This window comes from Lupinus angustifolius, chromosome LG06 (genome assembly GCF_001865875.1).
Source record: "Lupinus angustifolius cultivar Tanjil chromosome LG06, LupAngTanjil_v1.0, whole genome shotgun sequence".
Taxonomy (NCBI): domain Eukaryota; kingdom Viridiplantae; phylum Streptophyta; class Magnoliopsida; order Fabales; family Fabaceae; genus Lupinus; species Lupinus angustifolius.
The window spans coordinates 28,494,367-28,514,018 of NC_032014.1; the positions used below are offsets into that span (position 1 = coordinate 28,494,367).

Below are 19,652 nucleotides of genomic sequence, written 5' to 3' on the forward strand. Positions count from 1 at the left end.
TTTAATATTTTCATTATTACATCCTATTAAAGAAAAACTCAATGAAAACACAATAAAAAAAATCAAATAACAAATATAATTGTGGAGGACAATTATTTAGCTTTTAGATAATATAGCAAAATACATTCAAAGACAATCATGCCTAATAATTTCAGTTTCTAAAGTGTAACTACCAATTAATGTTACTCAATTAATACATTCAAAGGCATTAATGACTAATTATTACTCAATTAACATTCCACAAATTTATTAGCTATAATTTTGCAAATTTATATTATATTTTTGTAACCCATGCATACATTAAAAAAAAAACAGAATATAAATGGAATTAAATATTAATATTCCATAAATTTATTACTTATATAGTAGAATATAAATGAAATTAAATTGTCTTTGGTGGTTATGACTGATATGATGATCACATTTACTATGATTAATTAGATAAAATATACATATTCAACAATTAAACATGCCAAATTATTTAGGATGAGAATAAAAGAAATTAAAGATTATCCTTACTAATATAAAGTTGACACATTCAGATAGTGGAAAAAATAATTTCGAATGAAAAAGAACAAACACATAATAAAATTAAAGAACTATTAATCTACACTCAGATAATGAATATAACTTCTAATCGTTGTATTATAGGATGTGAGGATTCTTTTCTGAAAATGTCGAAACAAAGAATATGGCCAATTCATATTTCCTGCTTACCACCTAGGAAAAAATATTTTAACAAATATCATGTGAGAAAAAATAATCAAATTCATTTGTTGTGCAAAAGAGAATAAAATTGAAGATTTTAGTAAGATATGGACACATAGACATAACACTAATCCGTAGATATGCTTTAAGGGAGAGTCAAACTGCAAAATTAAGAGATAAAATAAGAAGATAAATAAATTCATAACAACAAACAAACAAATACACTATTGTAACTTGTAACTAAATGTATGTGTATATATATAAATGGAGATCGGGTACATAACATAGTTATTGAGGGTTTGGTTATTGTTAGGGATGAAATCCTTCTAAATCATACTCTAAGAAATATGATTATTGGAAGAACAAATCTACAAAATAATGAAATCAATCGCACCATATATACAATATAAACAAATCAAAGAAAAAATAAGAATACACCTACATAATAAATAAAAAATCAATTAAAATATCTAGAAAATAAGAACATGTCTAACAGTAAACAAATGAATGAAAAAAATAAAAAATGCACTTTAAACAACATATCTACAAAAGAAGAACAAATCTACAATAATGAAGATTGAGTAGCGGGATGCAGAAGCCATCATATTAAGTTAATGAATGAAAAAATCAATAAAAATACACTTTAAATAACATATTTATAAAATAAGAACAAATCTACAATGATGAAGATTTAATAGCGGGATATAGAAGTCATCATATTAAGTTTAAACGAAATAAATATTGATGAATGAAACATTGGAGTGTAGACATGTAAGAGAAGAAGAAAGAAATATGAAATGAAAGGGGGAGAAAAATATGGAGATATGAAATGATAATGGTGGAGAAGTAATTCACATGTGAAAAAGGATTCAATCCCCTTTATTGTGAGACGTAATTTCTTCACGAAGTAAAAAACATATGAGTCCATTAATCGTTATAATTAAATTGTACAATGAACAAAAATGGAAGATTGACATGTTTTGGAGGGAAAGTTTTGATTGAGAGATTGACACATGTCATGAGAACCTTTAATTTTAATGAGAGATTGACACATGTCATGAGGACCTTTAATTTTAATGAGAGATTGACACATGTCATGAGGGCTTGAGAGATTGACACATGTCATAAGAGACTTTTTTTTGTTATATAGGTAAGAAATAATTTGTTTTTCTACTTATCTACACAAAAAAAGTAACTCAGTTTTCTGCCTATTAAAGGAATGTGTGGCTCATATAACAATTAAACTCAGACCATACAAATATGCAATATAACCCATTCCTCTTCTACACCACAAAAAATACCCTATGAATATTTATTTATGATAAAAAATGTATGGACGGATACGTAAGAGTTTTTTATACTATTATTATAATATTATCATTTATTTTCAATTCTCGTTAACTCTTAAATAAAAGAGTTACAAATGAAACGACTGTGTATAAATATTTTTATTATGAATGTATAAATATTAGAGTTTAGAATTATAATGATCATATATATTAGATCATATTATCTTGAAGGAGGAACTATTATTTTGGATAAGATTATGCATGTTGAGTGAGTCTGAATTCTTATGATGGTGGTTCTTAGCTTCAATATAATGCAACTAAGTCCATTATCATTGCATTATAGTTCAAGAATTGGTGTCATTAGAAGTAGGATAGTTGAGCCAAATGGTGAACCTGCTCCATTTGGAACAAAGACTAGGTACAATGATACCATTTTTGAGAAGGGATTCATGTCTCTTTTTGCTACAAAAATGGAAAAATTTGCAGCAAAAGAAGATATTGGTGTAGCTAAATATGATGATGATAAGAAGAATAAGAAAAAAGGTTGGTGGGATTATGATTATGAGAGTTTTGTTGATGTGTCAAGGAGAGTAATGCAACGTAGGTCACGGATTCAACAGCAGCAAGTGGTGAGAGAGGTTCTACTCTCTATGCTCCCTCCAGGTGCACCTGCTCAGGTACTCAGGTTCATATATAATTACCGTATATTAGTGTTTTAAATTGCGGCTGTGTCTCGGGTCTTATTGTGGTTGTTCCGTGTTGTGGAGACTCTCGAAACTGCAATATTGCAATTGCGGTTGTGGAGTGCAATTTGAAACACTGATTCATACTGTTATGTTGGATGACTGAACACACAAGACGATATAGGATTATGATTATGAATGGATGCATTCCCTAGAAAGTTGGTATAGCTCCTAGAAAAAGATGGTAGAATTGTCTCTTAAATGGTTTGGGCACGTGTGTAGGAGAATGTTAGAAGTCCGACTAAAGAAGCAGGGTGGATCAAATGAATGTTTATCCAATTTCTAGAGGTGGAGGGAGACCAAGAAAAAACTATAGGTGAAACAATTATGAAAGATTTAAAGATCAATATTTTTTTATCAATAGACATGATTTTTGATTGAAGATTATGTCGTTGTTCGATTCAAATAGTCAATCACACCTAATAGGATTAAGGTAATTAGCTACTGGACAAGTTTTATTCCCCATCAGAGGCTTATATATGTATGTGTAATTTGAATATTCAACCCTGTGTATTAAATATGGATAGTTATGTTAGTGCAGTTCAGGAAATTATTTCCACCAACAAAATGGGCTGCAGAGTTTAATGCTGCATTGACAGTGCCTTTCTTCCAATGGTTAGTTGGTCCTTCTCAGGTAATTTTGTTAATATTCATTGCCATGCCTCAATTGGTTTTGTGTTACTATAATACTTAAGGTGTGATCTACAATTCTTTGTTTTTTTGTACTACCAATGGTATCTTTTCACTTTTTTGGTAAGGAACTAATCCCTTTCGAGGTTCGTGGCTGCAATTCTTTGTTTTGAGTCAATTACTAATGCCTGTTATGATCCATGTATTTTCTGCAACAGTTTTCAAATGGTGATGAATCCTTCAACTAATTTGTAAATTCTTTTCAATGATATCTAGAAACAAGTTTCTATAACCTTTTCTATTTCCCTTAACCCAAATTTCTGTTAAAGGGGTGAACTAAGAGGTAGTTTGATTTTGGTTTAATTAAGTATTCCCGAAAAATTGACTCGATTTTGGTCTTAGTCCTTGAAATTTTGTTCGCCGGTCTTCATTCTTACATATTTCAATAGTTTGGTTTTAGTTCGACCTATAGTCGGTTAAGTAACGAATGAAGTGTGAACGTCATCACCGGTCACATGTAGGATACAATCTCAATGGTGTTGTTAATCACATCATCACTTAATTAAGAACAAAGATTAAACCAAAAAATTTCAGATAGAACATAAGTACCAAGTTGTTGTCTAATGTTTCAATTTTGAGAGAACAACAACATACCTTAGACTTCAATTTCTAGATTGTCTAATGTTTTTGTCTGCTATGTTGCATACATGTTGTTTTCTATGCTATTAATATTATCCCAATGCTTTCATTTTGTTTCAAGTTTGTAGATTTTATGAGCTATATTAATATATGTGATTTCATATTTTCTGATATATTAGTTAGTCCTATTCCTATCATTGATATCTAGATTATTGATATACCTCAGGTTATTGAAGTAGAGGTAAATGGGCAGAAGCAAAAAAGTGGAGTCAGAATAAAGAAATGCAGGTAAATTTCATGTCTAAGATTTGTATTTCAAACTATGCATAATTTATCTGTGTTTCCAAACAAGCCTGTAGAAATTAGAGCCATTTTTATATGAAGTATAGCAATCAATTGAGCCAATGTAGATTGATTAGTAGGTCGGGTCGAATTATAGTAATTTGTTCCGATCGAAGACATGAACAAAGACACCATGGAAAAGATTATTAGTATCTATTTAGTATGAAAAATACTACATTTTTGCTTTAACTAGAGCACCTTGTAACAAATTTTTGTTCATTTGTTATAAGTTTGCTTGTTGTTTTTATTTGATAAGGTATCTGGAGAATAGTGGCTGTGTTGGAATGTGTGTTAATATGTGCAAGATCCCTACCCAAGATTTTTTCACAAATGAATTTGGACTTCCATTGACAATGATTCCTAGTAAGCTCCCCCCATGATTACTTACACAAGTTCTTAGGGTCTATTTACGAGTTGGTTTTTAAAGAGGAATTAAATGAAATGGAAGACTTAAGAACCGTGAAATATACTTGTAAGATAACTTTGAAGTCTTCCTTCACCCTATCTTTTTCTCCAAAATTCAACTCGCAAAATGACCTTTAAGGTAGGTTTGCGAATTGAATTTTGGAGGAGAAAAGAAAGACTCTAAATCCTTCTCTTTCCCTCCATTATCCTTCAAAACCCAACTAGCAAATGAACCCTTTGCGAGTTGGTTTTTGAAGGATAATGGAGAGAAGGGAAATTCCTATAAGCTATAAAATACACTTGTGAGATAACTCTGAAGTCTTCCCCTCTAAAACACAACTCACAAAAACAGACTCTAAATTCTCTACACTGATTCGTTTCTTGTTTGACATGTAACTAAATTTAATATCAGATTTTGAAGACATGAGTTGTGACATGGTGTATGGCCAAGTCCCACCTCCATTTGAAGAGGACCCAGTTTCCAAACAACCATGCTATGCTGCAATATGTAAGTATGATCCTCTTCTATTCAATTCTCTAAAAGATTTTCATCTTCTAACATGTTAATAAACTTGCAGGCACTGTGGCAAATCCAAACAACAGTGTGTGCCCAAAGCTACAAGCATGATCAGCAGACACCTCTTTTTGATTATACGGAAACAATCTTCTAGCTTGCTTGCAAGGATAAGGATATATACATTTACACTTTCCAAGCCGAATCTCTTACGTAAGAGTCTCGTGTAATAAGTCGTTCATAAAAATAGTAAGAGTCTTGTTAGCATTTTACCTTTTCTTTTCATATACATATATGATTATTGAACTCATAGGACTTGGCTGAGTCATATACTTGTAATTACAATGTCAATATTAATCACATGTTAAGTTGGCACATTGCACTAAAATAGAAAATAATCATCAATTGAAGTTTTTAATCATGTTCACCCATCCTCGGTTCTTACAGGCCATTCCATTTTCGGGAGGTTCTGTCCGATGTGCACGCATACATCGGTAACAATGTTTGTTTGTTATGATTACTTCGAACAAAGTCTCATTTGCCCGTAAATCAGAGTACACTTAAAACACATATATGTATGATGAACAAGTACAATTATGATGAAAATGAAGTCGATCATCTTTTTCCTTCTTCTATCCTTATCCTTCGTCATAAGAAACGACGACATCCGATTATCGTCTTGGACCAATTCGGCTTCACCCACATAGGTCACCTTGAACTCACTGTCTCCTCTATTTCCCTCTCCAACTCCAACCTCTACCACTCTAAACTCGGCTTCTTCCTCTACGCCCTCGACTCCTGGCTCCACGTCCTCCAACAACTCGACGATGAAGAGGAAGAGGCTGCAGCTGAGGCATTGAAATATGAATTTGAATTGCAATTTCACTAGTAAAAATATGTTAGATGGATAAAGAATTGTTGGTATGGTGCTTAACAATGTTCAGGTTTCATTTGAACAACTAGAAATTTCCATGTTACATTTTATGGGTATAGTAGTTAGTAGCATTGATAAAACCTTGTGGTATATTTTCTGTGCTTTGGATTAATATCATAAACTCTTGTGAAATGAATGCTATGAATCATATATTACTTCTAAGTTTTGATTGCTAGTTATTTTTAAGCTTCCAACTTATAATGCTGCAACTTTGTGAACTTGCATACAATTTGTCCAACCATTATACTAGGATCATGTTGAAAACATTGATTAGATTGCCTTTAAAATTTTCAGAATATTAACACTAGAGTTATGATTATGTATATTTGGGTTTTGATATGGAAATGATGTCATGTCATCAGTGCTCCTGAGTTCATGGCATACTTATAACCGACACTGATATCTATACAGGTATGGTACAACTATTATACTGATCAAGCAATCATATTGGTTAAAAGCGACCAATATCTATCAAAACTAGCTATGTCTGCCGATTTTCATTTAAATTGTATCAGTCATACCGGCTGGTTTTCATTTAAAATTACAATTTGTTATGAAACTATAAGTTTTACAAAAATGTTATATCAACTACTATGTTTATTTATACTTCCAAAACAAGTATACCATCAAATTACACATTTTATTTTAACAAATAGTCTAAATAAAAGTATTTGTCAGATTCTTTATTTTTTTTAACATCAATGTTAATATAGTATATAAGTATTTCTAATTTCACTAATATGCAGTTTAATTAATATAGCATTGATTTAACCGTTACACCATTATATCAATATCATGACCAGTTTTTGTGAACACATTTGTTGGAGAGACAACCACGACACCATGTACGCCGAAATGATTAGTTACTTACTCATAATGACTCATAATGAGAATACATTTTATATAGAGTAATGTTATATCCTCCTATTATATTCTCATACTAATCATCGTACCCACAAGAAAGTGACTAATGTAACTTATAAATTAATCATTAATAAATAAAATTTCACCTTGTGTAGGATGATTAGTAAGATAATATATCATTTCCTTTTAATATACAAAAAAAATCAACAAATCGAGTTTGTTTTACAAGAAAGGAAAGAAAAAACCATTTGGAGAGGTATTGAATTGGAGACATTATTACTATGTTTGGAGAATGAGAATAATGATCTTAATCACATATTTATTATTAATCTAAAATAAACTACTTAATTTTAAATCATTAATTTAAAACCATGGTCCCTCTTTATCTTTTCTACCATGCATTCCAATTAATTAATTAATAGGATACACTTCTCTCCCCACCGAAAGAAATATAGAAATCCTTGACCATTCATGTGATCTTTCTTATCACATGATATATGTTATAGTTTTCTAATTGATTCTATGGTATTTTTTTCTAGCTACAAGCCATTTTAAAATTTAAAATTTAAAATTCATTAAAAATGTTAGCTTGCAAAACCTACTACATCTTTGTCTTTTTTAATTGATTCTATGATTCTATGGTCTTTTTTGTTCATGTGATCCAATCTCTTAATTGCTATAGACAAATTATTACACTTCTCTATATTGTTCATTGTCATAATTATTGCGTAAAAATAAAAATTCTATTTTATACCAGAGAGACAAGTGCTTCAAAAATAAAAGGAAGCTCAATATGTTATTATACATTTATTCTTTTAATTGTAATGAAATAAAAAATTTATCATTGGAAAAAAAAAGAAACAATAACTTCTTTAACTTCTCTTAGGCTTTAATATTTGAAACTTCTAACAGGTATAATAATGAGTTCAATTCGGTGGACTTAATTACGCCTAGTAATAATGGTAACATCTATATTCTTCTAACATCAAGTTATGTCTATTTAGTATTTGAATTCGGTGATTGACTTTAGTAACATTAAATTAATTTGGAACATATATCATTAAAACAAGTTTCTAGGTAGATAGACACATTAATGATCAGATTACACATTAGACTAAGAGGAATCTTGAGATTGTATAGGTATGATACTATATGGTTGGAGATAACTTGTACTATTTATACTAGCGTTTCAACAGACAATTCGTATCTGTTGACCCGCATTCTTACTTTATAATATTAAGTATTAAATTTGTATTTTTTTATTTTAGAGAATTAGAATGTTTTTTGTTGGGTGTTATAATTTTTTGTATTTATTATAATATCCAATTTAAAGTAAGATGTATTAATTATAATTATCTAAGATTATATAGTTTTACTTTAGAAATAAATAGAATCATGATGGTAGTTATTTCAAGTTTTGGCTTTATATAGTACTAGCGTGTTGACAGGCACTGTGGTGCCTGCTAACTCGTTTTCATATCATTTATAATGTGTACTTTGTATGTCATAAATGACAACATAATATTTTGTGTTAGATATTTGTCATCTATAGTTGAATTTGTTCGATAGTTGTAATGTTCAATTTTTTAACATTCATATTCTATACTAAAAACTGATAATTATAATGTAAGAAAGAAGAAATAGTTAATCAATTAATATGAAATATACATTGGGTTGAGATGAACATTAGGTTATATATAGTTTTTGTTGTTGTAAAAATTAGAAAATAGTGAGGGCAAAATAAGAAGAACCACAAATTACACAATGATGGGTGGTTATTTTGAGTTTCCCCTTCTATTTACTATATAACAAAAAAAAACTCCTATGGGACACATGTCAATATTTTATACAAAGTTTGCTTCTTAGGGACACATATCAATACCTCATACAAAGTTTCCCCTCCAAAAGTTCATCACCTCTTACTATACAACCTTACACACATGATTAAAACTATCTTTTACTATTTGTTTAAAAATATAAACATAATGACTCATTAAATAAATAATAAATAAATATATAACAAAAAAAAGTCATAGGAATACCATATGTAAAGTTTTCTTCTTAGGGACACATGTCAATACCTCATGCAAAGTTTCCCCTCCAAAATTTCATCACCTCATATTATACAACCTTATACACATGATTAAAACTATCTTTTACTATTTGTTTCAAAATATAAACATAATGACTCATTAAATAAATAATAAATATATAACAAAAAAACTCATAGGGACACATGTCAATACCTTATGCAAAATTTTCTTCTTAGAGACACATGTCAATATCTCATGCAAAGTTTCCCCTCCAAAAGTTCATCATCTCTTACTATACAACCTTACGCACACGATTAAAACTATCTTTTACTATTTGTTTACAAATATAAACATAATGACTCATTAAATAAATAATAAAGGAGAGACAAAATGTTGTGTAGTTTTTCTCACAATTGTTCTGGTTGTAGTTTCCTCAGGGTGTCTCTTCCTTTCTCAACATATTTATCATCTTCAACTCTCAAACTCACTTACAACTATTCTTTTAATTTATGTTTCTGTTGGCAGTCAATTGATATACTTTATATTATTTTATCAAATTATGATCAACAAATTTATCATCTTTAACTTTTAAAACCAACTCATAAGTATGATATAACTCAAATTGTGATCAACTTTTATTTTTATATTATTTCAATTTTTTCTTCATTTGTGGTAGATATAACTTCTTCATCATATAAATTTCACATATTTTATTTAACAAATCTATCATCTTCTACTCTCAAACTCATTCACGTGTATGGAAATTGGTTGAGTGTTACTAAAAAGGAGAAGAAGATTTATAAGAAACAATATGTCAATATTAATGAAATTAATATTCGGAGAAATATATTATCACATCATAACAACTCATCAAATCATTCCTTATAAAAAATAAGATAAAACAATATTAGTAAAATTTATACACAAAGATTTGAAATATTATTAGTATATTTCAAGCTATAAATTAATACAGGTACACATAAGATCAATTATAAAATCAAGAAATTGTATATAAATTGAATACTATAAAATATAATGAGTCACAATTTGAAATTAATATAATAATGGTCTTATTTTTATTAAAATTACTGAGAAACTATGTCCTTGATTTGATTNNNTGATTACATAATTGATTCTTTTACCTCTATTTTCTTAAAAATAATCATAAGATTTACAAAGTTGTATGTATTATAACGCATATTTGATTTATATTTTGTTTGACTTATTTTTATTCTTCAATTTTAGGCAACACTCATTATAAATATATTTTGTTTCGGATTTAGTGTTTGCTTCTAATATTACAATGTTACTTTTACAATATTAAGATAGTAATAATGATAAGTATAACATAAATAGAATATTAAAGATATTAGATTAAGAATATTAAAAATCTTAACAATTTTTGAATATATATTAGTATAACATATGAGAATATAACGCCAATATATTTAATTACTATCATTATATTATTTAATTAAAAGATAACAATAATAGATATATTCGTGGAAAAGATATATATTTTAATTAGGAATATATAAGAATAAAAAATTAATTATTAGACTATTTTTATTATTTTGACTAAAATTATCAGAAAAAATATTCCATCAAATGACAACTTAATGTGTTTTTTTAAAAAATTACAAAAAATATCACATCCTAATAGCTCATCAAATCATTTGGTATAAAAATTAAGATAAGACAATAATAGTAAAATTAATACACAAAGATTTGAAACATAAAGTACAAATTAATGTAAACAATAACGTGTTGTACATTGAGTTATCCACAACATATGAATTTAATAATACATATGAATTAACTTAATTCCAACAATAAAAATATTAATTCAAATATGTATATTATAAAAATGACAGACTTAATAGAAAAATATGTATAGTAAAATATTACGGTTGTATAGAAAAATATATCTTCCAAATAATAGAAATGAATCTTTAATTTATGAGTTATTTTCATACAATGATTATTAGCTAAAACATAATCAAATACATAATATTTAATTATACTATATTTGAATGCTAAAAATATATTCAAATATTTATACATAATGAACATAATCTAAAATAAAAATAATCATTCAAGAGATATGCTAAAAAATCCTTATGACTTTATATGGTCCTTATAAATGTAATTACAAAAAATATGATGCAAAAAGAAGTCTTTATATTTATAATTTTATATAGATAATATAGAGGTGAGATATTATCCAATAAAATTTGAATTTTATTTATTGAGTTATTTTAGAATCAAATACTTTCTATAATTATACTTTCCACAAATCAATGCTTATACAAATGCATATATAAATGTTAATATTATACATATACGCTCAATAACCAATGTTAATATTGAAACTATATGAATGCAAAAAATATAATGGTTCGATATATGATTTATTGACGTTATAAAATATATGTACATTATTTGCGCATTATGCATAAACAAAGAAGCGACCCGTGTAAGTGCACGGGTACACTGCTAGTTATAAGTAGTATAGATAGATTAACATGAGAAATTATGGTTAAGCATTCCAATAATAAGGAAAGAAAAGTTTTGAATTTTACCTATTTTGCATGAGAAAATTTTTCTTGGAGATATATATTTGGAGACAACTACTAAAATATGGACAATAAGTTAAAAAACTAATCATAATAAATATATTAAAAAACTTATTCCGAGGTAATATATTAAAAACATAAATTTAAATAATCATTTTAGATTAAAAAATACAAAAAAAGATATTGTATTATAAAAAATATGTTTACAAAACTCACAAAAAACGATGTGCTAGATATGCTCCTGTGCCAAATGCTAGTGGGAGTAGTGCATGGTTCGGATCACATCTCTTATCCTATAAAAATGTGTCACTTTATGTGTTATTATTTATGATTGGTTAAAAAATATATTTAAATTAAAATTTTAATAATTAAATATTTTTCTAACTAATTATAAATAATAACACATAGAATAATACACATTTTGGAATAGAAAATATTCAACCTGATATGTACGCACCCTAAGAATATATCTTTTTACCCTTAAACTCATGACCAAGAGCCCACAAGTGATAAACCCAAAACATATACTGATGGCTCAATGAATATGTTGCCTCAACTCTTGCGTCCTAGATTTATCATTGGTCTCCCAACTGATAAATATTATTTTAAATATGTTTCATATATTGTTTCGTGTCAGTAATAATAAAGGTTTAAAGTTTTTAATTAGTATGTTATGTTTTCATTCATGCGGAATAATGAATGAGATATGAGATTTTTGTTCCCATTCTCTACACAAATTTATGTTTAGCACACTTGATCCGGTGGCCATTCACCATTAATGTCCACTTAACTTACTTCCAACCTTCTACCTCATGCTATATATAATAAACATAAGTTTAAAATCTGCACTCACTGATGGTGTGAAGTTTTTTACACTGTCAGCACATTATTCATTGTTGATTTGTATTACTTTTGTTTGAGAGTGAATAATGGTTAATAAACCAATAGTAGATAATTTGCTAATTTGTTGATAACATTATTAGTGTATATATACTAAATCCTGTAAATATATAAGTATGTAATTCAACTTATACAAACCATTTCCACATTATAAAACGGTCACTCTATTCTCCAAAGTCTTCAACTCTTCTAGTTCAAGAAAGTACCATACAATCTAAAATAGATGGGTTCACATATCACATTTTCACTAATATTGCACCTTCTTTTGTTAATTTTGTGTTCATTGAATCAACCAAGCTTTGCATTCACTTCAAAAGAGTACTATGAGGCTCTTGAGAAATCTATTCTATTCTTTGAGGGACAACGGTCTGGGAATTGCCCTCCAATCATAGGGTCACTTGGAGGGGAGATTCTAGATTATAGGATGGCTCTTCTTATAATGTATATAAATCTTCAACTATATTTCAGCTATCCAAGTTTTTGAAAATGTGGTTGTTAGTGTTTTAATTTGTGATCATAGTCGCGATCGTGGTCATTGCAGCTGCTGCCATGCAAATTGTGTAAGTCCTGGTATGAACTATTTTGTAATTAAAAATATATTTTTGAATTTGATGAGTTTGATGCAGCCCAAATATGGTTGTACTTTAACCTGATGCAATCCAAATGTGGTTACACTTTAGCCGGATGCAGTCACATTATTGTCATTCAATATCACATCATAATTGCACGGTGCAATGCGGCAGTGATGGTTACCTCAACCGCAATATTATACCATGCATGCATCATGTTATGTGATGTGCAATTTAAATCATTGATGTTTTTAGCTGTAATTATGATGATATTGCATTCACCAAAATTACAAAAAATGTGGGGGAAAATTGAGAACTATGAAGCAGTTAACGAGACTCTCAAGACTATAACAATGTGGCCGCAATTACGATTATGGACCTCAATTTAAAACCTCAGCTACATGTTAGCATGATTTTAAATTGTCCCATGCAATTGTAATTTCTACCACAATATTAAAAGTATTTTAAATGGTATCATGAAAACAATTGTTACTGTATCAGCTACGATTTCTTCGATTTTCCACAATTGGGATACAAATCAATTTTGAGTAACCAGAAATTTAAAACCATGCATGTAAATAAAACATGTGTTCATGCATTTACAAACTATGTATTTTGTTATTGTTCAGGTGGACCTAGTTGGTGGTTATTATGATGCTGGAGACAATGTAAAATTTGGGTTTCCAATGGCTTTTAGCACAACATTATTAGCATGGAGTGTGATTGAATTTGGAAGCTCAATGCAGAAACAGGTTCAAAATGATTATCTTCTTAAGCAATGCTACCACCACTCCTCACACATTATATGTCCAAGTGAGTTAACATTAATAGCCTGCCACAAATTTTTTAATGTTTTAAATTGTGGTTACGGTCATAATTGCAATTGCGATTACTATGATTGGGCATTGTAATGTGGATTGTGGGCGTTGTGGTGTGAATTATTTTTTTAATTAAAAATGTATTTTTGAATTTGTTGCGGTTCGATGTGGCCTGATACAACCCAAATACGGTTTGATATAGTTGCAATATGGCCCGATATAGCTGTATTATTGTGATTCAATATCATACCATAAAATTGCAACTACATTGATGCGGTCTTCAATTAGATCACTAAAGATAGTGAAATATAGACTTAAAATATGTTTTTTTGTTTCTTGAAAATTTAGCGAGTTTTTGTTTTGGTCTCTATAATTCTTTTCTTTGGTTTTCCTATATTGTAGAAATTTAGTTTTAGTCCCTTGGGATAATGTGTCTAAATCCAATTGGTTAAGAAAGCCTTTCTAATGATATGCCTCTCAGAATATCTCGTATTTTCAACTTTATGTTTATATTTTAGGCTGAGCATAATATTACACATGTCATATTAATTGTGAGCGAAGTTAATTATGTTGCCAACACATTATCGACCGGACTAAAACTAAAGAAAAACATAAGAATAAAATCAAAATTCACTAAAGTTGTAGATATGGACACTCCTAGGAATGTTAACAAAGTATCAACTCAAAACCCAGATCAGTAGCAGCAGAAACTGCAGCAGCATTAGCAGCTTCTTCATTAGTATTCAAAGATTCTGATCCCACCTATTCCTCATTATTGCTGCAAACAGCTATTCAAGTAATCAAATATTTCCATTCTCAATGTTTCCCCAGCTTTTAGTTTTCAATATGCAAATTGTGGTAAATTGCAGCTGCATTGTTAGTCATTAGGTACAAAATTATAATCCATGCAATCTCAATTATAGTTGTGGATCATAGCTAAATGGTTTCGGCATTTAACCTATGTACTAGATTCCGCGTATTGCATATCAAATCCATTTAAAAGAAGTCTTTGTAGTAATATGGTAAAAACTGACGAATTATAAGGAACGCGTATCATAAATTGGCCCACCTATAAAAAAAAGTATACAATGCCCGCGAATCATCCGTTTAGCCCAATAGAAATGTCCGCTATAAAAACGGGCAATCATGCTATGCATATTGAGCTAATGGAACAAAATATAGATGGTCTATCATCAAACTTTTACAGGCTATGCGGGTGGGCCCAAAAATAATACTCATGTTGCTATTGTTAGATACCGCGAATCGGAACCATTCCCATTAATGACTTTTTAAGCATATTTTTTTGTCTCATGTTCATGTTTTAATATTAAAAGTGATTTTGCAGGTGTTCAATTTTGCAGACAATTACAGGGGCTCTTATAGTGACTCTCTTAATTCTGTGGTGTGTCCATTCTACTGCTCTTACTCTGGATACCATGTAATCAGATTAAGACAAATCTTCAACTTTCTTTCTTTCAAACCTTAACTTTTTTCCTCTAAGTCTTAGACAAAAAGGGACCACATTTTTTGTCCTATTTTTTTGTATCATTACATGTATCATCAACTCTGATTGGTCGAACAAAAATTATTTAAGTTAAAATTGTAATTATTAAATATTTTTTTGTCAATCACATCTCGTGACACATGGAATGATACACAGCTGTGGGACAGCAGATGTACTCCGACAACAAAATATGTGTAAGAGTTTTTACGTTATTATTACATCATCCGTCGTTAAAGTTTAATCATTATTAACTTTTAAATATAACTAAATACACATGAATAATGAATGTCGTTTCACTACGTGCATAAATATTACGATCTAAGTCTTAACCATATTATTGTAAATATATAGGATGAGCTTCTATGGGGTACATCATGGATTTATAAAGCCTCTAGAGCTGGTAACAAAATCTTGCTTTCCAAGGTACCCGTTATCCTCGATTTATCAAGATTTTAAATTTGAATCCACGGTCATAAATTAAGTCACAATATCATGAATTCGGTCAATTCTACTCTGTTATAGCTATATGAATCGTATTTTTCCATAATATTCCATTATTATGATAAAGGAAATCTAGTAACAACTTTAAGGATAACCATCGAGGAAATACTCATTTTGGTTTCTTAAAAAATTTCCTCGTACCAATCTAGTTCCTTAAAAATTGGAAAATCTAACATGGTCCTCAAAGATATCAGATGTGAATCAAATTAATCATATTAAATATTTTTAAGATTAATTTTTGAGATACATTAGCTTTTTATCGGGGACTATTTTGACTTATGGCCTTTAAGTTTGAACTTTTTAGATGAAAATTTATAAAGATAAACTCTATTCATTATGTTGAAGCAATGCTAATATACACCAATGAGAGAGAAATAATAGGTTGATTTTGCATGGGTTTGGTGTCAGGAATTCTTGGAGGAAAACTCAGAAGAATTCCAATTGTATAAGGCACATGCAGATAATTTCATATGCTCTCTGATTTCTGGTACACCTGGTTTTCAAGTTCAATACACCCCAGGTCACTAATCATACTACTTTATCATCAATGCTTTATATATACAGAAGACATATCCCCTTCCTCTATGAGTATCTTAAAAAAAACATATTTTGTATCTTAATTACTCATCCTACAAAAAACCTAATGGTTCACAACTTCACGTGAACCATCATAATTTCATGGATAGATGGTTAAGATGTATAGTAGATTTTTTTAACTTACTCCTGGAGTAAGTGAATCTCATCCTATTAGACAAAGTTAAAATGATTTTTAGGTACCCAATTTTTTGCTACTACTAAGGGTATCCCCTCGTCTTTTTGGGTAAAGAACTAATCTCTTTCAGGTTTAGTGGCTGTCTCTCCCAACATATGTCGCAACCAAGAATCGAATACTCAACCTTGGGGATCCAAAGGGGCCTTACACCGCTAGACCAACACCATGTTGGTCTTAGGTACCCAATTTAGTACTAGGTGTAAAGTGTGTGAGACACACATGTTCGAATATTTTTTGATACTATCAATAATATCAAACTAATCTCTTTCAGGGTGTATAATTGTCCTCCCAGAAATCAAAACATGGTAATGTAATTGTTAATGAACAAACTTAGGTACATTAAATTTGGTAATATAATTTTTTGCAGGAGGTCTTCTATACAAAGGGAGTGAAAGCAATTTGCAATATGTCACAACATCATCTTTTCTTCTTCTAACATATGCTAAGTACCTAAACTCAAATGAACAAAATATTGTCTCATGTGGAACAACAACATTAACTAGACACAACATCATATCACTAGTAAAAACACAAGTTGACTACATTTTGGGCAACAATCCTACAAATATGTCTTATATGGTTGCTTTTGGAGATAAGTACCCTAAACATATTCACCATAGGGGTTCCTCTATGCCTTCTGTTCATAACCAACCTCAGAAAATTTCATGTAATGATGGGTTTCAATATTTTCATTTAGGGTCACCTAATCCAAATGACCTTGTTGGAGCCATAGTTGGAGGTCCTGATAGCAATGATAATTTTTCTCATGATAGAAATAATTATCAACAATCTGAGCCAGCAACATATATTAATGCACCATTTGTAGGTGTTCTTGCATTTTTCTCTTCCAAAGCTTAGGTTTATTTTTATTTTCCAGAGAAGAAATGTGACCACTTATGTTTGGTGTTAGACCTACATTTCTCGAATGTTGAACCCCGATACTCAAACTTTATGTCCAGCAATTTAATCATAAATGGAAACTCTTACGAGTTCACCAGTCGATTTTACTAGACCTTTCAAGTTTGACAAAATTGGTCAAAAATATTTTTAAGAAAAAGGGTTATTTGAACCTTTTATTCTGAATAGTTGTTAAAATACTTCACTTCTTTTTAACCCACATAAGTTCAGAAACTTAAAGAGTAAAAGAAATATACCAAGTAGCAAGGAAACAGAGTCTACAATCACAGCAAAACTCATGGAGCATAGAGTGATTGTATAGTAAAATGGAAAGCATAATCTCCTAAAAGGATAAAATCAGAGACCACATAACACAAAATCCTATGAATTGGTTCTCAAAAGTTTGAGTATCTTAAAGAGTTCCACAACAAAGTTACCCATTTCATTGTTGCCCACTAAATAATGCTTTGCTTATTATGCCTGTGGCCTCAATATATCGATCCACGCACCTAGAGATGCAACTGCTTTCACTCCCACTGAGGCTTGAACCTGGTTTTGTGATACACTTCTCAAAACACTTTCCTCTCACAGTCTGCAGAATAAATGACAATTTCAAGGTAAGTGACTATTGCAAAATAAACTAAAATTTGTAATAGAACCACGAACAACTAAAGAACGACACCAAAGTTTTGTCCATCAAACTAATGGATCCTTGCCCCACCCCAGCAGAAATATGGAAGGTTCTTACTACTATCTTACTCTGACTATAAGAAAAGACGCTTCATGTATCTGATAAGACAATTTTGCAATATTTTTATAACAATAATAGTTCCATATCAAGGTTCGAAACAACTTTCTGAAACTTCTAAGAAAATGATATATCAAAACCTGACGCAACAGCCAGGCTGCAGAGCTTGAACAATCTATCAATGTCTTCATAGTGTATTATATGCAACTATGGAAATGATTGTTCTATTATCAGGATCAAAGTAGTTAATCCAAGAAAGTAGCATGGGGAGCCGACTCCAAAAGCACTATAGCAATATAGCAGGTAGCAAGATGACCACTATATTAAAAAATGAATATAGTAAATCTTATTCTAATGTCTTATATGTATAATATAACACACTAAAATGAAATCTAAACGTAAATAAAGGAAGGCCAAAACAGGAAGATACAATGAGCTGTCTGTGGCTTCCAGAAAAGAGCTAGCTTCGATGTAGCAATAAATGGCTCCCCTGTTTGATACTTTGATGTAACATCCATGATTCACACTACTGAAGAAAGCTTCACAGCGCACTGCTTTCTAATGGATAGAAGATGCAACAAGACAGCACAATAGCACTGTGCTATAGCAAATAATTGACTAAATACATCCATATCCTAGAGATTCGACAAAGTTAGATGTCAGCTGCCGATTGCCTAACACAACATTCACCTTTTATCTAGGCTTAGCACCGGCTACATATAACATCAAGCACACATAGACAACTTTTTAACAATTATGAATAAATCCATTTTTATATTTGTTGAAACCCCATCATAGATTAGAACAACCATCAACACAATTTGAAGACTAACTTAGCCTCATCTCATTTAGCACGACAATAACAACTTCCAATACTATTACTACCTCCGGTAGATGGAGTCGGCCACATGGATCTGCACACATACTTCAATCCATAGTTACCTAGTAAGTAATTTGTCATTTTTTACATTAATTTTACGAGACATTCTTTACAATGAACACAGATACAGTTATATAAGTATGCTTGAAAGAATAAATAATGAAATGAATTAAGAGAAAGAAACATGAAATTGAATTAAGAGTGAAATTGAACCTCGAGAAATTGTTGAGCATATTCCAAGGCGAGTTGACTCTTCAATTGGTTTTTGAGATCATGCGCCGATAATTGGCGTGAGGAAGGAGCTGAAGAAGGATTTGAGAAAGAATCCATTGAACTTGAATATCGTAACTGTTTCTGATAAACACAAACCCTAATAACAATTCTTA

General features: G+C 30.0%; 2 protein-coding genes and 1 pseudogene across 2 annotated transcripts; 2 read left to right on the top strand and 1 right to left on the bottom strand.

The window, feature by feature from the left end:
* Nucleotides 2,278–5,652, top strand: LOC109350677 (beta-carotene isomerase D27, chloroplastic). The gene is made up of 6 exons (XM_019591930.1): nt 2,278–2,674; nt 3,282–3,374; nt 4,236–4,297; nt 4,608–4,714; nt 5,169–5,264; nt 5,335–5,652. Exons 1-6 carry the CDS (start codon nt 2,282–2,284, stop codon nt 5,382–5,384), a joined length of 801 nt encoding a protein of 266 aa, XP_019447475.1. The 5' UTR covers nt 2,278–2,281; the 3' UTR covers nt 5,385–5,652.
* LOC109350581 lies at nt 12,756–17,657 on the top strand (annotated as a pseudogene).
* LOC109350679 (mitochondrial import inner membrane translocase subunit Tim13) lies at nt 17,865–19,647 on the bottom strand. Its single transcript, XM_019591932.1, has 2 exons — nt 19,480–19,647; nt 17,865–18,230 (listed from the first exon to the last, which is right to left on the bottom strand). The coding sequence occupies exons 1-2, from the start codon at nt 19,594–19,596 to the stop codon at nt 18,081–18,083; spliced, it is 267 nt and encodes an 88-aa protein (XP_019447477.1). The 5' UTR covers nt 19,597–19,647; the 3' UTR covers nt 17,865–18,080.